We start from the raw sequence: 24,024 nt of genomic DNA on the forward strand, positions 1-24,024 counted from the left end.
CTGGTAAAGTCTCTTAGATTCCAGTGCCAGGAAAACACTCATCTCCCTGCTGGAGAACTGATAAGCTCCACTTTATCAGAGAGCGACAGCCTCATAAACCATTGTTTCCCACACTTCCAGGAAGTTCAAAGCTAAATGTAGTACTCAATTATAGCCCTTTTGAATCACAAGTTCCTGGTACAATTATCTCCTCTTTATCTACAGGCCTTCTGGCCTCTCTGACATGTTTATGGAACCACCTGGCAAGCATGTGCCATGTGTTGTTATGATTAGCAGTTGCAACTCCTTTTCTGAAGTAGGTGAGGGTGCAAACCATAGAGAACATGGCATTGGCCCCTGCTGCCCCTAGTGGCTGCCCAGTGAAAAGTCCTCCAGGAAGAGGACCTGGAGAAGCAGGGCAAGCTGCACGCCCCTTCATGCATGACTCGCCCCAAAAGGTGTCAGAGCAGCGACCTGGAAAAGAAGCAAGGTGCCTGATTAGAGGAATAGCCACCCTACAGATGGCACCTCTTCATACCAGCCACCATGGGCAGACAATGGTTGTCCTGCTTCAAACGTTTTACTGAAATGTAAAATAAGGCTTTCTTCTCAGTATAAAATCAGTTGTTCCAATTTTTTAAAATATGCTTTTGTCTCTGAAGATTTTGAGAGATAACTGAATAAATACTTCACTGATACGACGTGAAATCTCTACAGACAAATTATATAATTTAAAATGCCAGTGATCCATCCCTGAATACAGTTGTTGTTGTGTTGGCTGGTTGGAAACCTCGGTGGCATAGTGCCTAAGACTTTAGCTGCCAACCAAAAGGTCAGCAGTTTGAATCTACCAGGTGGCCCTCGGAAATCCTATGGGGCAGGTCTACTCTGTCCTATAGGGTCACTATGAGTCGGAATCCACTCAACAGCAATGGGTTCTTGTTTTTGTTTTTTATGTTGTCTGATTTGGGTTTTATATTCGATGCTTGTGGTTTTATTTTCTATTTTTGAGAAGTGGAACATATCTGGAAAAGAAGTGTGTTCTCTAAATATTTGTGGAATAAATGGATAGATAGATGAAAGGATGGATGGATGGGTGGATGGGTGGATGGACGGATGGACGGATGGACAGATGGGTGGATGATGAATGGGTGTATACACAGATGGGTGGCCATGGCTTTGAATTATGCTACCTCTCCTAAATCAATATTTTGTTAAAAAGGTAATGAAATGCTTAACATTTAAAAAAAAAAAAACTCATTTCATTATTATTTATACATTGGTTAATGGAGAATGCTATTAAATATATTCTGACTTTGATCATTCTCAAGCAACATGTATACATATAACCACATATAGGTTAGATAATAGAAAAAATACTCTTAGAAAATTCATCCTTGACCTCCAACAAGATCTGGGAGGAATGAACCATATACCTAGATTATTAAATCCAGGGGAAACTTTTGTCCTCCGCCAAAATCTGCTAGTTTCACGAGTGAGCACAATGCTAAACCACCCTGCATGAAGAGCGATGGTTCGGTGGAGAATTCTCGCCTTTCATGCTGGAGACCCAGATTTGACTCCCGGCCAAGGCACCTCACATGCAGCTACCACTCATCTGTTGTGGAGGCCTGCATGTTGCTATGATGTTGAACAGATTTCAGCGGAGCTTCCAGACTAAAATGGACTAGGAAGAAAAGCCTGGTGTTCTGCTTTTAAAAATCAGCCCATGAAAACCCTATGGATCATAACAGTCCAATCTGCAACCGATCACGAGGATAGTGCAGGACTGGGCAGCAGTTCATTTCATTGCGCATGGGGTCACCATGAGTCAAGGGCCAACTCCACAGCAGCTAACGACAAGCCAGCCTACAAGTTAATAGCTCCCAGCAGCCCATGGATGTGGCTCCCTCCTCTCTGAGGATCCAGCATATGGGGTCTCAAGTCACATGTGGACATTGGTCACGCCAAATCCAGGTTTGAAACTCCAGCCTTCCACTCCCCAACTGCACCTGGGCAAGTCCTTCAACCTCCTCAAGCCTCAGTTTCCTTGTCTGTAAAATCAGGACTGATTCTTGAACACACGCAGAGTTGATGTGAGGGCCAAATGAAATGGTGAATGCAGAGGGTTTGTACACAGCAGGTGCAGGTTAAATAATTATTGAGGTTATTTGTAGCGCTAACACTTTGCTCTTTTATTCTTCAGGGAATAATTACACTGATCTTGGCCACTGACATGGCAAGGCATGCAGAAATCATGGATTCTTTCAAAGAAAAAATGAAGAATTTTGACTACAGCAATGAGGAACATATGACCCTGGTAAGTAGGTTTGCTTGACCTCTTTTGGGGGCTGTCCGAGTGAGAGTCAGACCACCCAGCTGAGACTGGAGACTAAGACATCAAAATTTTGGGCCTGATTTTAGAGCGAGGTGTCAGTAAAGCTGGTTTCCAAGGCCACAGCCCTTACTGGGAAGGCCCCTAGGTTGGGCCCCCTCACTCATTCTTCCCTCCCAGTTTTGAGGGAGAGAAACAGGTGAGAGCCATTCACCCTGCTCTGCTTCCTGAGAATAAATGGTGACCTGGGCCAGAGAGGCTCGTCAGACACAGGGCGACACAGGTTTGGCAGCAGAAGGCAGAAGCCAACGCCACCTCCGGCATCTGTGTAAATTCCTCACTCCAGGCTGGAGAGGTGGACGGAATGGCAATCCTGCCAGTGGACGCCCCCCAGGTCAGTGGCAGCGGTGCCATTTCTACTGGGGATGAGGGAGTGCCAATGCAGGTGCCCTGACCGTCCTCCAAGTGAGGGTCCCCTTCCTCACCTTTAGTCTCTGACACATCACTGTATCACTCAGGGGCCTTGTACGACCGAACCCACTGCATTTCTTTTAAGACTCTTTTTTAACCTAGGCCTTTGAACAATGGTTTTGTTATATGTTTTTCATGTATCCCCAACAGTCAAGATCTTTTTGAACTTTATGATTTATAGTTTGTGCTACAAAATGTCTGTGCATTGAACAGACTTTTCCAAACTACTCAAACCCTCTCCAGAAAAAGGCGCTGACACTCTGGAGGTGTGGGGTGCTTCCATCGTCCCCGGGGAGGCTGAGGATCCCAGAGCGGATGCAGGGGTGCCCGCCGCAGAGGGCAATGCTGGTGCCATGGCAGGGAGAACACAGCTTCTCTCGGCGGCAAAGCACAGCCACACCTGGCCCAGCACCGAGAGCCTCCACCGGCTCCTGTCTCTGCCGTCAGGCCCAGACAAACAGGGCCAGCAGCGTTGGGTTACATCACGTGGTCCAGGGCCTAATGCCAGACTGTCTTTTCAGCTGAAGGTGATTCTGATCAAGTGCTGTGATATCTCTAATGAGGTCCGTCCGATGGAAGTGGCCGAACCCTGGGTGGACTGCTTATTAGAAGAGTACTTTATGCAGGTAAGAGCGCTGCGACATCTTCTAACCTCATATTGCTCTCACTACACCCATTTCACGAAGCCTCACATTTGAAGGGCTGTGCCAAGATGGACAGCGTATTTGGCAGTGGACAGGCTCTGCAGCCTCCAGAAACTCTTCAGTTTCTGAACAGGTGTACATCGGAAATGAAATGAGCTGTAATTGGGGACATCAAAGGCAGTGATAAGCCCAAAAAGCTGATGTGAAACTGCCATTGTGGCCACTCATTGAGCCACTATTAGGGGCGAACTTGTCGAGCAAACTGCCTTAAAGTCAAAAGCAAGGACTGTGGAGGCAGGAATGGGCCCCGAGGGATGGGTAGGATGAAGGACCTATGCACATATGCACACATATACATGCATGTGTATACACACATACACCTGAGTACCCATGTGCACACATACTCACATGTATGCACACTTGCACGTATGCATACACGGGCACACTCAGAACCCTCTTCACCCTGCCCTTATGGTGACCAGTGGCTGCTTCCTCCCCTCCCTGTTCACAGCCACTCCCTGCAGTCTCACCCTTTCGCAGGACCTCGCCCCTGCTCTCTCTAGCTATTATCTCTATTACGGTATTATAGCCACGGGGAAGAGCTGAGACATACAAAACCTGAAGTCAGCCTAAAATGGAAAATAATGGAAAAGACAAGAAACCATGCAGTACAACAGCCTGATCAAGCCAGACAGGGCTCTGCAGGCTGCCTCTGCTGCAGAGCGGCATGTGACACATGTAACCAACGGCGCCTGCCCTCAGCACGTCCTCCCACACTGCCCATGCGTGCCCAGCAAATGCTCTGCTCAGCACTTAAGATGCTGCCACCCTTCCTCGTTCTCATTAATAGGAGTATAACATGGTTTGGTGGGATGGTGCGAACGGTTAATATGCTCACCTGCTAACCCAAAAGTTGACGGTTCCAGGCCACCCAGAGACACCTTGGAAGAAAGTTCTAGTGATCAGAAAGGCGCTTGGAAACCCCATGGAGCACAGCTGTACTCTGACACACATGGGGTCACCATGAGTAGGGGTCAGCTCGATGGCAACTGTTTTTTTTTTTGGCTTGGTTGATTGTTGGTTAATTAGCAAATCTTTCTTCCTCTGAGAACAATGATCCTCAGTGTTCTCCAGACTCCCTTGGCATTCCTTTTTCTAATATCGCCATCTATTATCTCCCCCACAGCCCTGTTGGCACAGTGGTTAGGTGTTCGGCTGCTAACCAAAAGGTCAGCGGTTCAAAGCCACCAGCCAGACACTCCTTGGAAACTCTACGGGGTAGTTCTACACGGTCCACTAGGGTCACTATGAGTCAGAATTGACTCAACGGCAACGGGTATTGTGTTCCCTGCAGAGCGACCGTGAGAAGTTGGAAGGGCTTCCTGTGGCCCCGTTTATGGACAGGGACAAAGTGACTAAAGCTACAGCCCAGATTGGGTTCATCAAGTTTGTTCTGATCCCAATGTTTGAAACTGTGACCAAGGTGAGTGGCCGTCATCCCACACGTCACCGGGGACGCTGATCACTGGGGGTGCACCTCAGCAATGGGGCCCTGAAGCCTGCAGAAGGAGGCAGGGAAGCCTTATGGGCGTAGAGGGCTGTACACAGGGTTCTCAGGGGAAGAGGATGGGACGTCACATCCTTGGGGTCAGGGAAGAGCCAGGGGGAGGTGGCACCACCAGATCCGAGTATCGAAAGGCTGGTGAATGTTCCCCAGGTGGACAGCCGGGACGGGAGCTGCAAGGGAGAGAGTGCCATGTGCAGATCCACAGGTGTGAGCTGTGGGTGAAGGCAGGGGGTGGGGAGAGGTTCAGGGGACCCTGAGGCCACACCAGGGGGGGGTGGCCTTCACTTATCAACACAGGGTCTGGGAGTGGGGACCAGTGGAGGAGGTGTACATGTTAGAAGGTGGGGCAGAGACAAGGGAGAGGCTTTTGCTGGTGCCCACGTGAAAAATTGCAAATTCGCCACCAAGAAGGACCCAGGGATAGAGGGCGCATGGGTCCCAGGAGGTAGAACTGACCAAATGACACCTGAACCTCTGTTCCCTGGGAACCTGAGCAGGCTCTGGCCCCGGGGGGGATCAGGCTGTGCAGCCTGAATGGGGGTGAATTCCTGTTTGACCCACTGAGACGCACGTGATGAGGGGCAGACACTTGTTCACACCCACGTTTTCTGATAGAACGTTGAAGCAACTCTGCCCCTCTCTCGTAGCTCTTCCCTATGGTTGAAGAAATAATGCTCCAGCCCCTTTGGGAATCCAGAGATCACTACGAGGAACTGAAGCAAACTGAAGACACCGTGAAAGAGGTAAAGTGAAACGTGTGCAGAAAGTGGGCACGCCCCATTCCTGGCTCTGGACTGTGAGATTTGGCAATGCTGAGCATGTGCCGTGGCTGAGGGTTACTCCCTGTCCTAGGGACCCAGTGGGGCTGTAACACAAATACCAACAGGGGGTGGCTTTAAAGAACAGGAGTTTATTTTTTCACAGTTTTGGAAACTAGGCATCTAAATCAGAGTCTAAGCCACGTCAATTCTTTCATTATCGGTAGCCCTAGGCGTTCCTTGGTTCTTGACTTGTAGACAATCCCCACATGACGTCTGCCTTCTCCCATGTGTGTATCTCTGTGTCTATTCTGCCCTCTTCATATCTCAGAAGTGAGTAGGTTTAAGACACACCCTACACTGATATGGACTCACTAACCTCACAAAGGAAATCCTATTTCCACACAGGATCACATCCACAGGTATAAAAACACCCGTTGTCGTCGAGTCAATTCCGGCTCATAGCGACCCTATAGGACAGAGTAGAACTGCCCCATAGGGTTTCCAAGGAGCGCCCAGTGGATTCGAACCACTGACCTAGTTAACAGCTGTAGCTCTTGACCGCTACGCCACCAGGGTTTCCTCCACAGATATAGAGGTTAGGATTCCAACACATATTTAGGGTGGACACAATTTAATCCATAACACTCCCTATGGACAAGGGCACATCCCATTCCAGCTGTACGCTAAACCGAAATGAGACATGCCAAATAAAAGGCTGAGCTGCCCTATACCCGTTAATGGGGATCACAACCACCACAAGTAGCTTCCTACAGCCTCGGGTTTAACTGAGAAGCTCTGTTTCGTTAGCCGCCCTGACAGCATCATGGTCACCAGCACAGTATAGAACCCTGGCCCTCCCTGGCCCCGAGACTGATATGGTTCTATGGGGGGCAGATGTGTGTGTGTGTATGTGAAGGAATGAAGAGAGACGCTACCTTGGGGCCTGGGGACAAAGCGGCCACCCACCCAGGCCCTGGACCATGGAGCACTCCCCTGTTTGGCTCAGTGGCAGAGCCCTTCTCCTGGATCAGGGGAGACTGTTGTGATTGACAGTTTTTCAGAGAAAGGTCAAGTTCACAGGCTCAGAGCAGATGTGGGGTCTGTCCCTACAGCCCCAATGAGCTTGTCTGGCCAGGGCAGGAGGCCAGTGTGTGCAACCCTCTGTGTCAGGCTTCCTGCCCCGTGGGACAACTGAGACCCTCCTCTGCAACCTCCCTTCTGTCATCCCCTCTGCCCAACTCTCTGCAGATGTAGACAGTTCAGTCTCCCCACTAGCTGCACGCTTCCCCCCCAAGACCCCCACCTCCACCCCCACCCGCAGTGAATGCCCTCTCCATCAGGGCTCCTGGTTACTTGTCCCCCCTACACAACACACCCCGAGTCTTTCTTGTCTGCGGTTTCCTGACGCTTCTGGCCTCATTGCCCCATGAGCTGTGTTCCAGGCGTTGCCTCTTCCTCAGGTCGGCCTCACGTCTCTCCACCACACTACGTTCACAGCCTGCTGTGTGTGATGCTGGTCACATGAGTGCTCAGTACAAGCTTCCAAACCGATTCAAAACCCAATCAGCAATCCGCCCTCCTAGCTGGATTCTCCACCAGACATTCACGCACAGAGCAGTCTCTCAAACTCTAAAAGCCTGAGATCAAAGTGTGCAGAGAGCAGACCTAAGCCCGAGGGCATCTGCCTGGCCAGGCCTCCCCTCCCAGCAACGCTGAGATGGCTTCCGGCTCTCCCAGCCTCCGGTGAGCCACTCCTAGGAAGGGCTAAGCCTCTGCTATTAAGCCCTATTGCACAGAGGGGACACTAAGACTCCTCAGGCACCTCCTGCCCCTAGAAAGGACAGACACACAAGAGGTCCAAATGCACAGCCTTTAGACAGACCCCACGCCACCATGGCCAGTCCCCTGTAGCTTGGTCATTGGACCCAGTGTGGACTTCCACCAGCACAGGACAGTCATCGCTCAGGTGAGGCCTCAGATGTGGAGAAGGTTGCTTGTGCACAGCACTAAGTCTCTGAAAAGCTCACCCTTGTGTTTGTTCTTGACTTTACATCCTGGCCCACCCAAGCCAGTTGCTGTCAAGTTGATTCCGACTCATGGTGACCCCATGTGTGTCAGAGTAGAACTGTGCCCCATAGGGTTTTCAGTGGCTGGTTCTTCTGGAAGTTGGTCATCAGGACTTTCTCCTGAGGCACCTCTAGGGGGACTTGAACCTCCAACCTTTTAGTCAGCACCCGGCTATGTTAACCATTTGTACCACCCAGGGATTCCTCTCAGTCAACAGAAACCTCTTAAAAAGACAAGCACTGGATAACCTACTATCTCCCCGGAGCCTGACTTTGCCTTTGGTCACTCTGTCCTAGCTGCAGAAGCAGACTGAGAGCCTGACACCTGGGAACACGGAAAAACCAAGAGAAAAAAACAAAGATGCCAAAAAAGCTGAAGGTAATACAATTTCTGAGTTGGTTTCTTGATACATACAGTAACTTAGACTAAAATGGGGAAGGTATTCAAAATCTGGGGAAGGAAAATGTCTTAGTTATCTGCTATAACAGAAATACCACAAGTGGGTGGCTTTAACACCAGAAATTTATTTTCTCATAGTTTTAGGAGGTTAGAAGTCTGAATTCACGGCGCTGGCTCTAGGCAGAGGCTTTCTCTCTCTGTTGCTCTGGGGGAAGGTCCTTGTCTCTTTTCAACTGGTGTTCCTGAGCTCCTCATTGATCTTCCTGTGGTGTGGCACCTGTCTTCCCTCATCTCTTGCTTGCTTGCTGCTTGCTTCATCTGCTCTTTTATACCTCAAAAGGGATTGATTTCAGACATACCCAACACGAATACAGTTCATTAACGTAACAAAGAAAACCTATTCCCAACTGGGATTATAACCACTATGTTATTGTTGTTGTGTGCCTTGAGTTGATTCCAACTCATAGCAACCCCATGTGACAGAGCAGAGCTGCCCCGTAGGGTTTCCTAGGCTGTAAACTCTACGGAAGCAGACTGCCACATCTTGCTCCTGCAGAGTGGCTGGTGGGTTCAGACAGCGACCTTTCTGTTAGCAGCTGAGTTTTACCACTGTGCTACCAGGGCTCCTTATAACCACTACAGGGCTTAGGATTTACAACACATATTTTAGGGGGACATGATTGAATCCATAACAGAAGGAAACCTGAGTTACTGAATATTTTTAAGTAAATGAAACTTTTATTCCTCGCTTGTGATAATTGAAGCTTCCCTAGGGGACATGTTTTAGTTAAGAGATAGAAAAAAGATCAATAATTAGCATACACGTTGTTATTGTTGTTAGGTGCCACGGAGTCGGTTCTGACTGATAGGGACCGTACATACAACAGAACAAAACTCTGCCCAGTCCTGCGTGATTCTCACAATCGTCGTTGTACTTGAGCCCATTGTTGCAGCCACTGTGTCAGTCCGTCTCATTGAGGGTCTTCCTCTTTTCTGCTGACCCTCTACTTTACCAAGCATGATGTCCTTCTCCAGGGACTGATCCCTCCTGACAACCTGTCCAAAGTATGTGAGAGGTAGTCTCGCCATCCTTGCTTCTAAGGAGCATTCTGGTTGCACTTCTTCCAAGACAGATTTGTTTGTTCTTTTGGCGGTTCATGGTATATTCAATATTCTTTGCCAACATCATAATTCAAAGGCATCAATTCTTCTTTGGTCTTCCTTATTCATTGTCCAGCTTTCACATGCATGTGATGCGATTGAAAATACCATGGCTTGGGTCAGGCTCACTTTAGTCCTTAAAGTGACATCTTTGCTTTTTAATACTTTAAAGAGATCTTTTGCAGCAGATTTGCCCAATGCAATGTGTCTTTTGATTTCTTTACTACTGCTTCCATGGGTATTGATTGTGGATCCAAGTAAAATGAAATCCTTGACGATTTATAGGGAAAGGTGCTTTACATTTTTAAGTTCAACGGAAGTACTTAAAGCTCTTCAAAAAAATTAAGTATTTGCTTCTCTAGCTTTACGTGTTCTTCCAACGTACTTATTGATATGAGCCATTCATTTAATCCATGTGGAATGTAAAAGCAGCCCAGTTAGCCTCCATGAAACAAAGTTACACCATACACAGGTCTTTGGGGGCAGTGGTGGGTCAGTAGTAGTTCGTGGTAGAATTCTCGCCTTCTGTGCGGGAGACCCAGGTTCGATTCCCAGCCACTGCATCTCATGCACAGCCACTACATATCCGTCAGTGGAGGCTTGCTTGTTGCTATGATGCTGAACACGTTTCAGCAGAGCTTCCAGACTAAGACAGACTAGGAAGAAAGACCTGGCAATCTACTTCTGAAAATCAGCTGTTGAAAACCCTATGGATCACAACAGTGACGCACAGCCAGTCATGGGGAAGGCGCAGGACCCGGCAGCGTTTCGTTCCGTTGTGCACGGGGTCGACAGCAGCCAATAACAACACCATACACCAGTCTAAAGGATAATTTGAGATCTTCTTAGTTTACAAAGCATTCACAGCAAAGGGGTTGAGAAACTGGTCTCTGGATTTGAAAGAGAAGCAGAGACAGGCTTTGGTGGCCAACAAACCTGGAGTCCAAGCTTTGCTAATTTCAAGCTGAGTGCCATGCTCCAATGTCCTAACCTCGCTGAATGTCAGAGTCCTAATCTCGAAACTAGAAGTAACAATATCATTATTGTCGCTGTTTTTAAGGAGCCCTGGTGGCGCAACAGTTAAACACTCAGCTGCTAACAGAAACGTTGGCATCGCAAAGCCACCCAGTAGTTACGTGGGAGAAAGGCCTGGCAATCTGTTCCTGTAAAGATGACAGCCTAGAAAACCCTATGGGGCAGTTCTACTCTGTCACATGGGTCACTGTGAGTCAGGATCAACTCGATGGCACCTAACAACAGTATTGTTGTTTTAGCCATGGTGTCACCCGGTTTTGATAACTCATGGTGTCACCGCTCCCCATGCTAATTACCAAAATATTGTAGCTAAAACACCAGAAAATTTAACAAAATCAGCGACTATTAATAACACTGGCAGCAACAAAGGCAATAGCGTGTGTCCGTGAACCCAGTGAAGATGAAACCACGTGATTTGAAGCGTCTTTGTAACTGAGTAATGATGACAGCTCTGGCCAGAGTGCCTTAGAAGGTTCAAAAAGTAAATTAGCATAGAGTTTTAGCCTTGTAGGTATGTTGATACATGTAAGCCGGGCTTACGAAAACTGTTTTTGTTGTTGCAACTAACTGCAGGAATTTTTTTTTTTCTTCTTTTTTAATTGTACTTTAGATGAAGTTTTACAGAATAGTTTCTCATTAAACAGTTAGTACATATATTGTTTTATGGCATTGGTTAACAACCCCACAACACGTCAGCACTCTCCCTTCTCAACCTTGGGTCCCCTATTACCAGCTTTCCTGTTCCCTCCTGCCTTCTAGTCCTTGTCCCTGGGCTGGTGTGCGCCTTTAGTCTTGTCTTGTTTTATGGGCCTGTCTGATATTTGGCTGAAGGGGGAACCTCAGGAGTGACTTCATTACTGAGCTAACAGGGTGTCGGGGGGCCATATTCTCAGGGTTTCTCCAGTCTCTGTGAGGCCAGTCAGTCTGGTCTTTTGCCGGGGTTTAGAATTTTGTTCTACATTTTTCTCCAACTCTGTGTGGGACCCTCTGTGGTGATCCCTGTCAGAGCAGTCAGTGGTGGTAGCCGGGCACCATCTAGTTGTTCTGGACTCAGTCTGGTGGAGGCCGTGGTAGATGTGGTCTTTCAGTCTTTTGGACTAATCTTTCCCTTGTATCTTTAGTTTTTTTCATTCTCCCTTACTTCCTAAGGGGTGAGGGCAGTGGAGTATCTTAGATGGCTGCTCACAGGCTTTTAAGAGCCCAGACGCTTCCTACCAAAGTAGAATGTAAAACATTTTCTTTATAAACTATGTTATGCCAGTCGAGCTAGATGTCCCCTGAGACCATGGTCCCCACAGCCCTCAGCCCAGCAGTTCAGTCCCTCAGGGAGTTTGGATGTGTCTATGGAGCTTCCATGACCTCTGCAGGGATATTTTTATTAAAAATAATAAATTTCTGCTGAAAAAAAGCACAACACAAAAATTTTATAGACAGTCACTTTGGTGTCACCCCTTCTGACGGCGTCTGCACCCGTCACAGTGACACCACGGGAGCATAGTGTCCGCTACATCAGAAAAAACAGCCAATTGCTGTTGAGCCGGCTGTGACTCCTGGCGACCCCACGTGTGTCAGAGGAGAACTGGGATCACCAGGCCTTCCTTCTGAGGCACCTCGTGTTGGACTCAGCAGCCAAGCACGTCCACCATTCCCATCACCCAGCGCCTGTGCATAAGATGCTCAGTAAATTTCGGCTCAATTTTTTTTTCTTTTTTTTTTTTTATTGTACTTTAGATGAAGGTTTACAAAACAAACCAGTTTCTCATTAAACAGTTAGTACACATATTGTTTTATGACATTGGTTTGGCTCAATTTTTAAATCAGATTGTATTTTTGAATGGCCCAGAAGGAAGATGAAAATTGTTTTATTTTGCCTAAACCCGTCCAACAATATGTCCAACGACCTCATATTTTGAAATGTTCTCTGTGTAATTCTGTGACATTTGTGGTATTGCCTCCTCGGTTTCAATTCCAACAACAACAAACCCAGAGTCTTTTTCCTCTTTCCAGCAGACTGTGCCTGAGGGAAGCTTTGGAGTCACAGAAGCCACTCCTGGACTGGGTGGTCGGAGCTCCGTGGGACTCCCGTGCACAGAAACGTCCATTCTCAACACCTAAAACCATAAGACCACGTTTTCTAAGAACCATTTTACTCGCTCACACACACATACACACACACACACACACACACACACACACAAAAGGAATTCATGACAATGTACAGAATTTTTATTTTTAAACTGTCTTTTAAATAATATATTCTTATACAGAAATGAGTACTGTATTTTTCTTTGGTAGGGCTGTGTACCCCAGGGCACTTCAGATAAACGACATACACCCCCTCATAAATTCCACATTAAACGTCCGATGGTGCCCGGTGTACACGGGCTTCAGCCCCCTGCTTCCCGTGTTGCTGAGACATGGGGATGTGTGGACGGGGGGTGTGGAAGTGAGATGAACTGACCAACTGTGGGCAGTGCGTGTCAGAAGATGGAACTATACAGCAGGACCAGGACATAACCCAGGCAACAGCTGGCATGCTCCTATCCAGGTCATCTACCCCCTAAATCTTCAGATAAGAAAAGGAGGCCCATTGATTCAGCATACTTAGGGTCTCTATCTCAGCAGAGGAAAGCTGCCCTTTTTTTTTTTTAATTTGGGGGTTCATTTTTTGCACACACTGGGGACATTCTGGGTGTCATTGCAACCACAAAGTAAGACCAGGTCCCAGGCTTGTTGGTGATCAAGCTTCAGTTCTTGCCTGGGAGAGTCCCCCATGCCTAAACCCTCACTCACACCCCACAGCCAGCATGCCTTTAAACTCCTACCTACCTGTATACTAGTTGCTGTTCAGTTGAGTCCAACTCATGGCAACAGCGTCTGTGTCAGAGCAGAACTGTGCTCCTTAAGGTTTTCAATGGCTGACTTTTCAGAAATAGATTGCCAGGCCTTTCTTCCAAGGCACCTCCAAATGGACTTAAACGTCCAGCCTTTCGGTTGAGCGGCCGCGCATGTTAACCATTTACACTACCCAGGGACTCCTTTAAACTCCTAGATGCTCACTTTATAAAAAGCAAGAAAAGAGGCAGCTGAATGTCTCCCCTGGGACGTGGGCTCCATCTCTGCTCCCGTCCAGGGACAAGAGAACCTTCCAAAAGAGCCTCTACTCTAAAAATTGACCTTTAAAGTCCATTTGCATAATCTGAGTTTCGTGGGCATTTCATTTGTGCATTTTGATTTCCTCTAAGAATTAATTCCCTCTTGGCAAATACCGGAATATAACTTCCCATCTTTGAGTGATTCATCTTTGACCTGTAAAATTTTCCATCTCTTCTTGAATCGAGCCCAATATGGATAAAAAAGTATGGATAGGGGCCTTGAATCCTGCCTCTCTTCTTGATTTTTTTTTTTTTTTAACCTTGCTGAAGCCAATACCTAAGGCAGCTTTGATTAAAATACAGCCAACACGTACCTGTCATGTGCCCAGATACAGAGGCAGATCGGCCTTCCGGTCGTCCTACGTAGAAAGTGCACCGTCTTCTCTCTCCCTCCGTCAACAAGAGCCCTTCAGACAAAACACCTAGAAACAAAAAGCAGTTGCCGTAAAGTCAGCTCCAACCCTTGGCAACCCCACGTGCGTCGGAGTAAAACTGGGCTCCACAGGGTTTTTGAGGGCAGATTTTCAGACGTAGATTGCCAGGCCTTTCTTCTGAGGCACCTCTGAGTGGGTTCGAACCTCCAGCCTTTCAGTTAGTAGTTGAACACTTAACTGTTTGCACCACGCAGGGACTTTTAATGTCTATGTCATCACACTTCAATCTCTCATCAGACTCCTGCTTCCTCAGATTTCGCACACACATGCATGCACTTACATACACATACATGTATGCATGCATTTACACCCAATCACATGTACACACATGCATGTATACACCTCTAAACACACGCTTCAACGTGGTTCTTCTGTCCTGGGACACATGGGGTCATTCCTGGGACTACACCATCTCCAAACAACAAAAGACCCCAAGGAGAGAGCATCTTGGCAGCATTGCCAGTGTGTCCTGATTCCTGTGCGCTGGCCCATAGTTGCCCGGGTTCCTTTAGAAACCGGGACAGTGGGTTCCCCCAAGATGCTCACACACTGTGGGTCATTTCCGCCCCATTTGCCGAGTGCTCAGGGATGAAGAGGCCCAGCCTGGCTCATCTCCCACTCGGGGCCGTCCCCTCCCTGTAAGGCTGCAGAGAAGCTCACCAGCCAGCCTTCCTGCTTCACGAACCAGCACCCAACACTCCATAGGTAGAGCCTCATCCCCCTGGTCACCTGCATGGCCAGCGCCTAGGACTGTCCCCTGGTGGCTAAATTAATCACCACATGAGGCAACGGAGGTGGAGGGTTGAGTGAGATGTGGCTGCTGCCCCAGAGGGGCTCTTGGCACAGCCGGGGAGGCAGACAGTAACCATACCGTCTGGGGGTAACTCCAGCTGGAGCAGCGAGAATGCAAAGGTGGGGGGGGGGGAGTGCTCTGAGATGAGCCTCCTGGTCTCAGAGGCAACCAGGAAAGGCCCCACCACTGACCAGCACAACCTACTGAACAAGTCGCCCTTCCCAAGTGACGGGTGACTTAGGGACGGATTACCTAAAAAGCAAGGTATGCACAGGCTTACTCGTGCTTGCTTACTAACCTGCAGTGCACAGGATTGTGCATACCTTGCTTAATGTAAGTCCGTGCGTACCTTGCTTACTGGGTCATCTGCCCCTGGTCAGTTCATCGCTCCCAGGTGCGGCTCCTAGAGAAGCTTCTACACAGGCCGTTGGCGTTAAGTCAGCATAAAGCATAAAGAGCTCGGAGCTGAGCAGCCCGTGGGGAGACACACGTCAATGCCCCATGGTTCTCACAACAGGGTCGGAGCCTGCTGCTGCCCAGCACACACCATGTTGTAGCAAGACATCTGGCACCAAGAAGAACACAAAGTTCAGGCAGGTATGTGTGGGCCCTCGAGATTTACCATTCACAGCCGTGACATCCTTGCCTGGTGTTCGTACAAAAACCAAAGCCGTTGCTGTTGAGTCCGTTCCGGCTCGTGGTAACCCCATGTGTTACAGAGTAGAACTGTGCTCCATAGGATTTTCTTGGCTGTAATCTTTACGGAAACAGACTTCCGGGGCTTTCTTTCGCAGCACCGCTGGGTGGGTTCCAACTGCCAACTTTTCTGTTAGTAGTCAAGCCCAAGCCGTTTGTGCCAGCCAGGGACCATGTTCAACAAAGGGACAATAAAATACTGTTTTTGTTGTTTTTCTCCTCCGATAACTTAGCAATTCAAGGAACCGTGCATATGTCGAAGACTAAATCTGATAAATTCTGACAAATCTCCCTCCTGACATTCACTCTGAGAGCTCAGGGCTGGCAACATTTGACCCTCAGAAATGCCGCCTCCAGCCCCCATGTCTCCCTCTGCCAAAAGCAAAAAGGCAGCACAGCCTCCTACGTGCTCAGCGTTGACCTTGCGGGCTGTGCCTCACAGAAATAAGAAGAAAGGTCTGTCACCTACACCCCACATGGGATCCCCTTGACTGAATGCTCCCTGTCTTACCCTGTTTCCTATTACCTGTTGTCTTAGTCATTTAGTGCTGCTGCTATGACAGAAATACCACAAGTCGATGGCTTTAAGAGAAAGAAATTTATTCTCTCACTGTCTAGGAGGCTAGAAGTCTGAACTCAGGGTGCCAGCTCTAGGGGAAGTTTTTCTCTGTCGGCTCTGAGGGAAAGTGTTTGTCGTCAATCTTCCCTTGGACTAGGAGATTCTCAGCGCAGGGACCCCAATCTAAAGGATATGCTCCTGGCTGTTCTTGCTTAGTGGTAATGAGGTCCCCCTGTCTCTCTGCTCTCTTCTCTCTTTTATATCTCAAAAGAGATTGACTCAAGACACAACCTAATCTTGTAGATTGAGTCCTGCCTCATTAACATAACTGCCTCTAATCCTGCCTCGTTAACATCATAGAGGTTAGGATTTACAACACACAGGATAATTACATCAGATCACAAAATGGCGGACAGTCACACAATACTGGGAACCATGGCCTAGCCAGTTGGCACACATTTTGGGGGGACACAATTCAATCCACAACACCTGAAAGAGCTCTTTCATTCACAATATCTGACACTAACATAGCAGTCTAGGCCTCCCTCACTGGTGTCTTCCATTAAATCACATCAGAAACACGTGCTTTGGGAAGAGAACTGTAAATTTCTAAGCAAATAATTCTGCATGAAGGTTGGTGAACACTAAGCATAAACTATCACCAGTCGCCACCAAGTCGACTCCAACTCATGGTGACCCCACTTGTGTGAGAGTAGAACTGTGTTCCATAGGGTTTTCAATGGCTGATTTTTCTGGAAGTAGATTGCCAGGCCTTTCTTCTGAGGTACCTCTGGGTGGACTCCAAGCTCCAACCTTTTAGTTAGTGCCTGCGCATGCTAACTGTTTACACCACCCTGGGATTCCACACTAAACATACAAAATATCTTAAAAATATCCGTCCCCAAGAAGACAGCACATTCCATTTTCACTCCAAAGGCAGCAGCTGTGGCTGGATTCCCACCCAGGAGAGAGCTGAAGGGGGGCGGTATGTAGGGCGGATGGGCTAGACAAGAAGGCTTTGCTGTGTTTTCCTGCTCTTCCAATGTTGCAGTGGGTGGACTTTTTATACATCCAAATCAAAAGATTTCAAGTGTAATCTATTTAAGGGAGAGGTAAAACCCTCACCCTGGATTTTGGAGGGGTTACTTCTACTGAGCCCCTGGAATATCAGCCAAAAGAGGCCAGATGACGGTTTTGAGAGGCCCAATGTCTTCCTGTGCATCAGGCAAATTTCCCCAACTTCCACCATTGGACTTCCCATCCTCCCACAAGGGGAGGTTGCCAATAAGGGCCAGTGGGTCCCACAGATCCTTGGGGTGAGGTGGGCCCTCCTTTGCCTTTGATGGGAATTTTGCCTTAAAATGGGGGCAGAATTTGCCTCAGGGAAGAGCCAGGCCCTGTGAGGATATAGGTTCTCTCATCACCATCTCCCTTAGCAGCTGCCATGGAGCCCAGCACAAAGTAGATGCTCAAGAAATATTGAACTTGACCTGTAGCCCCTTTAGCTGCCTCTCCTCTGTCTGGAGCGCTCCTTGCCCTGGGGAGAGGAGTCTTTCTAAGCCTCTGGAGCCTCCTTAAAGGGCCTTCCCTCAGGCAAAGGCATCAGCAACAGATGCGATCTGTTTTGGGTTGACTTATGTCCTCAAACGATTTATGTTAAAGTCCTAACCCCTGGTACCTGTGAATGGGACCCTGTTTGGAAATAGGGTCTTTGCAGATATTATCAGTTAACAGGAGGTCATACCAGAGTAGGGTGGGTCCTAAACCAGTATGAGTGGTGTCCTTATAAAAAAGAAGAGACACAGAGGGACTACAGCCATGTGAAGATGTGTCAACAAGCCAAGGAATGCGTGGGGCCACCAGAAGCTGAGAGAGACAAGGAAGGATCGTCCCCTGGAGCCTTCAGACAGAGCATGGCCCTGCTGACACCCTGAATTCAACTCCCGGTCTTCAGAACTCTAAGGCAATAAATTTCTGTTCTTATAAGCCACCCAGTTTGAGGTACTTCATTACAGGAACCCTAGGAAATCAATACTCCATCACAGGAAGCAATTCACGGAGTTCTCTCCAATCCACAGTGACCATGAGAACTGAGAACTTGGACAGGAAGCCTGAGGAAACATCTAGAAATGTCATCTCTCTTCAGGTGAGGTAAGACGGTGTGGAAAAGTTTCACTCGTTGCAGAAAACCTTAGGAACTAGTGGACATGTGGGTGGTAAGAAGGACCTCCGGAAGTCAAGTGTCATTCAATTTTTGCAGATCTGTCTGCCTGAAAATACTGTTGGCTCAGTCACAGCCAAAGCAAGCCAAGGTCGGGCCACCAAGCCAAAATCCAAACCCTCTGACCTCAATTCCTCGGCCACCCAGGACAAATCAGGGTTTAAGCCAAAACACAACTGATGCGTAATTCTTTGCCCAAATTTAGCCTCATTTTTGACGCTAACTACAAGGTCAGGAGTCCCTCAAGCCACCCTCAAGTTCACCGCTGACTGCTGCTGTCCTCACAGTTAGAGTTTATTAGAGAAAGGATACAGATGAAAACCTGTCAGGGGAAGAGGCACACGGGCAGAGCCTGAGAGGATTGCTGACTGGAAGCTCCTGATGTCCTGCCCCATGGAGTCATCCACCTAGCACATCCACGTGTACAGAATATTGCCAATCAGGGAAGCTCACCTGAGCTTTGGTGTACAGAGTTTTTATCAGGACTCCACCACGCAGACGTGATCGACTGAATGATTGATTGACCACGTGGTTGAACCCAGTCTCCAGGCCGATGGATACTATGTGACCCAAAACCAAACCAAAACAGAACAAACTACTCCAAATCATGGCAATTACATGTGTGTCGGAGTAGAACTGTGCTCCATAGGGTTTTTCAATGGCTGATTTTTTGGAAGCAGATTGCCAGGCCCTTCCTCTCAGGCACCCCTGGGTAGGGTCAAACCACCACGCTTTGTGTTAGCAGCCAAGAGCTTTAACCTTTTACGTGACCCAAAGCTCCGCGCCCCCCTCGCCACCCCCAGCTTATATGGCTAGTCTTTCTGGTATGGCCAGTCCTGTCTCCACCCTAAGACTATTGAAAGTGGGTCAAAAAACAAACCAGTTGCTGTCAGTTGGCTTCAAGTCATAGCGCCCCCATGTGTGTCTGAGTAGAACTGTGCTCCATAAGGTTTTCAATGGCTGGCTTTTTTGGAAGCAGATCGGGCTTTTCTTCCAAGGTACCTCTGGGTGGACTCGAACCTCCAGTCTTTCAGTTAGCAGCCAAGTGCTTAACTGTTTGCACCACCCAGGGACTCCTATTGTGTGTGGATGTCCCCTGCCTAAGATCTGATGTGGCCAGCTCTGCTCTAAACAAAGACCCCTGTCAGGTATGGCAGAGACGACTTCCAAAAGCTGAGGCCTGGAGCTCTCTTTGGGCAAGGCCAAATTCATTATGACATATTTCTTTTTTCTTATTTTTTCCTGTAGTTTCCAAATTTTCTACAATGATCGGTTTTACCTTTACAAATAAAATAAATTAATAAATATTATCTTATCTTAAAGATAGGTCATAGAAATGGTGATATTTAACCTTAAAGAATGACTCTCCCTTGGGGAAATTTTGGTGCCCAGAAGTAGGAGATATTTGTCTTAGTCATCTAGTGCCTCTATAACAGAAATACCACACAAGTGGATGGCTTTAACAAAGAGACACTTATTTCTTCACAGTAAAGTAGGCTAAAAGCCCAAATTCCGGGCACCGACTCCAGGGGAAGGCTTTCTCTCTCTGTCGGCCTTCTCATCAATTTTCCTCTGGGCTAGGAGCTTCTATGCACAGGTAGGAGGTCCCTCTGTCTCTCTGCTCGCTTCTCTCTTTTATATCTCAAGATTGTCTCAAGACACAATCCAGTCTTGTGCACTGAGTCCTGCCTCACTAACACAACTGCCACCCATCCTCCCTCATTAACATCATACAGGCAGGATTTACAACATGTAGGAAAATCACACAATATTGGAAATCATGGCCCAGCCAAACTTATACACACATTTTTGAGGAGACGTAATTCAATCCATGACGATATTTGTGGGCAGAAGTGCTCTTCCTGCGTCTTGACATCCCCTCCACAAGTGCAGGAACACACCATTGTTGGCAATGGCCCTGTGTTAAGGATTAACTTGTATCTCCAAAAACGTGTGTGAACTTGGCCAGGCCATGATTCCCAGTATTGTGTGGTTGTCCTCCATTTTGTGACCTGATGTAATTATCCCGTATGTTGTAAATCCTAACCTCTATGATGTTAATGAGGCAGGATTAGAGGAAGTTATGCTAATGAGGCAGGACACAATCTACGGGATTAGGGCGTATTTTACATCAATCTCTTGAGACATAAAAGGGAATCAAGCAGAGAGGAGGAGGGATATCATACCACCAAGAAAGAAGTGCCGAGAATGAGCACACCCTTTGGAGCTGGGGTCCCTTCACTGAGAAGCTCCTAGATCAGGGGAAGATTGATGACAAGGACCTTCCCCCAGAGAGACAGAGAGAAAAACTTCCCCTGGACCTGGCACCGTGAATTCGGACATCCAACCTCCTAAACTGTGAGAAAATAAACTTCTGTTGGTTAGAGCCATCCACTTCTGGTATTTCTGTAACAGCCGCACTAGATACCCAAGACACCCTGATTCTAAATATCGGGCTCAATCATCTTTGTCACAGAAGTGTCTAAGGTTTGGGGGCCTAACTGCATTTCCCAATTTTTTATATCATAAGTAGAAAAGAATCCTTTCCCAGATTAATGTCCTGTTGTTGTTGTTTTTTAAAGACAGTCCCCTTGCCATGCTAAGGTGAGCACTGTGGACCATACCCCCCACCTTGCTCAAACCCAGGCCTTCCTCAGACATCAGAGATGGGCGGGAACAAGGCCCAGCTTCGGCTGCAGTGTCAACCTGCCCCTTGCCCTCCATCCTTTCTCCCTTCCCTCCATCTTCCAGCCTTTAAATATGTTTTGATATCTACAGTGTTCACCAGGCACCAGGCTGGCCTGGGGGCCCAAGGGTGAACAGGATGTGGCCCTGCCCTCTTGGAGCTCCCCAGCCAGCAGAAAACCAGCAAAAGCAGGCAATTTTAGGAAACCCTGTGTTCTGTGCCTTGCCATGGCAGCCACGGGCACTCGGGGGACCAGAGTGGGTGGAAGGAGGCAAGAGTCACTGACGGAAGATGAAGAGGAGAAAGAAGAGCCCTCCAGGCCGAGAGTTCCTGGTGGGGACAGAAGCAAGGAGGGTCAGACACCAGCTGCTGTGCCAGATGTTGACACCTCACAAGTAGCAAAGGGTGGCATGGTAAGGCTGGTGAGGGCGGCCGTGGGCAGGCTGGGGGCCTGGCTTCTCCTGTGGGTAGTCGGTGCATTGGCGGGCTGTAAGCCACAGCAAAGCCTGGTCAGTCTGCATGTGCTCAGGTCACTCTATCACCCAGGAGGGACACGAGCCAAGAGAAGGAGAAGCCAGGGTGGGGGACCGTACAGAAGGGCACGAAAGGGACAGTGCCTCAGTCTCCTAGTGCCGCTATAACAGAAATTCCACAAGTTGGCAGCTTTAATGAACAGAAATGTACTTTTTAATGGTTCAGGAAGCTAGAAGGCTGAATTCAGGGTTCCAGCTCCAGGGAACACTCACTGTCTGTTGGTCCTGGGGGAAAGCCCTTGTCTCAGCTTCTGTAGCCCCGGCGTTCCTCAGTTCCTTGGCGATCTTCAGCTGACGTCTATCTTCCCCTCATTTGCGCTCGATAGTCTCTGTGTTGGAAACTCTGGTGGCATAGTGGCTAAATGCTACGGCTGCTAACCAAAGGGTCGGCAGTTCAAATCCGCCAGGCGCTCCTTGGAAGCTCTATGGGGCAGTTCTACTCTGTGCTATAGGGTCACTATGAGTCGGAATTGACTCGACAGCACTGGGTTTGGTTTTTTGGTTTAGTCTCTCTGTCTGTGCCACTCCTTATAACTCAGAAGTTATTAGGTTTAGGACACACCCTGATATGTCTTCATTAACATAACAAAGAAAACCCTATTCCCAAATGGGATTACACCCACAGGCATAGGGGCTAGGACTCCAACACATATTTAAAAACCAAACCTGTTGCCATCAAGTTGATTCTAACTCATAGCCACCCTACAGGAGAGAATAGTATTGCCCCATAGTGTTTCCAGGGAGTGCCTGGCGGATTCAAACCACTGACCCTTTGGTTAGCAGCTGTAGCTCTTAACCACTACGCCACCAGGGTTTCCTTGGGGCCACCAGAAACTGCAAAAGGCAAGGAAGTGTCTTCCTCTAGAGTCTTTGGAGAGAGAGCAGGGCCCAGCTGACACACCTTTATTTTAGACTTCTGACTTCCAGAACCACAAAAGAATAAATTTTTGTCATTTTCAGCCACCAAGTTTGCAGCAGAGGAATAATGAGGGTAATGAGCATCCAGGGACAATCTCTAAGTAGCCCCCTCACCAATTTCAAGATGAATAGATTTTCATGCAGTGACGTGTCAGCAGAAACCGCTTTCCCCCTCTTGTCCAGCTGCCTCAGTCAGACACCTTTTATATTTGTGGCACCTCGGAGTGTCATTCTGTGCTTCTTCTGTTACCCCCTTGGACAAGTGCCCCTTCTCCCCCCACCTCCCACTACACCTCTAGTTTTTGGTACTTGGTCATAGCAGCCCCAGGAAACTAAGACAGATACCATATAACTAACTCTAGGTCTTTTGCCAGAGTCGGAAACTTCCAGAACTATAAGCTGCAGACCAACCGAGTAGCTCTGGCTCCCGAACTGACGTGACTCCACGTTCAACAGTGTTCACGGCTGTTTTTATACCGCTCATCTCCTGGCCTGCCTGCCCAACAGGCACTTTCCCCAGTGTCTCTGCACTTGTTTCTTTAGCCTTTTTCTTCTTGTTCTGCTTTCTCTTATCAAAGCTAATTGAAGACGGTGATTGTACATTGCAAACATGCAAAAATTATCTTTAGCCTTAAAAATCTATGACTACCCAGGGCCTGTTGCCACTCCGCTGCACCCCTCCCTGCCTTTCCTGGGCTGGGCTAAATTTTCCCTTAGTTACTCTTAGCAGTCCTGGCCGCTACAATTCCCCTCTGCAACCCAGAAGGCCAGACATTCATTAGAGGATTTAACTCTATAAATGAAATAAAGGCGCCTGTGGCAGTCTTCTTGTTGTGCCCAGGAGCTGTTTCTTCCTTTCTGGGCAGTAATAGAACACTTAGCTGGCCATACAAGTACCTCAAATCAAGACTGACTCTCCCTGCCCATCTTGCAACGAGATGTGGCCATGTGCCTGAACCTAGACAAATGAAAAGTTCTGGAAGTGTCGTATGGCAGCATCTAGAAGCCTTCTTAAGAGAGAGCAGGGTCTGTTTTTATGTCCTTTCACCTTTGCCCCCCTCCTCCTTAACAGCTGGAATGTGGATGAGACGGCTGGAGCTGAGGTAGCCATTTTGGACCATGAAGTGATCTACGGATAGAAGCCATGCAAGACAGTGCAAAATGGTGGAAGGATTTGGGTTCCCTGAGACTTTGAGGAGAATTCCTAGATAACCCCTAGGCTACCTACCTTTAGACTTCCAAACAAGCCCCAAATAGGCCATTATTACTTAGAGGTCTATGAAGTCCCTCAGAGGTGCAAACAGTTAGCGTGCTCAACTGCTAACCAAAAGGTTAGAGATTTGAGGCCACCCCAGAAGTGCCTCAGAAGAAATGGCTGGTGTTCTACTTCCAAACAGTCAGCCACTAAAAACCCAATGGAGCACAGCTCTACTCTGACACACATAGGGTCGCCATGATCTGAGTAGACTCGTTGGCAACTGGTTATGTAATTCATAGCCAAACCTAATCTTACTTCCAGAAATGTTCAACACCATTTTACACAGAAAAAAAAAAAATATGTTTAAATGCTTAGCTTTATGTTTCCTCGCATCTTTCAAAATGGATAGAAA

At 48.0% G+C, this 24,024-nt stretch overlaps 1 protein-coding gene across 3 annotated transcripts in view; it reads left to right on the forward strand.

The window, feature by feature from the left end:
- Positions 1 to 12,656, forward strand: part of PDE9A (phosphodiesterase 9A) — a 148,067-nt gene extending 135,411 nt beyond the window's left edge. For 2 of the 3 annotated variants that reach the window (XM_049874949.1, XM_049874947.1), the window contains exons 14-19: positions 2,186 to 2,299; positions 3,307 to 3,411; positions 4,784 to 4,912; positions 5,644 to 5,739; positions 8,121 to 8,202; positions 12,427 to 12,656. In XM_049874949.1, coding sequence (XP_049730906.1) covers positions 2,186 to 2,299; positions 3,307 to 3,411; positions 4,784 to 4,912; positions 5,644 to 5,739; positions 8,121 to 8,202; positions 12,427 to 12,440 — 540 coding nt within the window. In that variant the 3' untranslated portion in view covers positions 12,441 to 12,656. The remainder of the gene's footprint in view (positions 1 to 2,185; positions 2,300 to 3,306; positions 3,412 to 4,783; positions 4,913 to 5,643; positions 5,740 to 8,120; positions 8,203 to 12,426) is intronic. The other variant, XM_049874948.1, reaches the window with a different exon arrangement.
- Positions 12,657 to 24,024: the final 11,368 nt, after the last annotated feature.

The sequence above is a fragment of the Elephas maximus genome, chromosome 2 (assembly GCF_024166365.1).
Source record: "Elephas maximus indicus isolate mEleMax1 chromosome 2, mEleMax1 primary haplotype, whole genome shotgun sequence".
NCBI lineage: Eukaryota > Metazoa > Chordata > Mammalia > Proboscidea > Elephantidae > Elephas > Elephas maximus.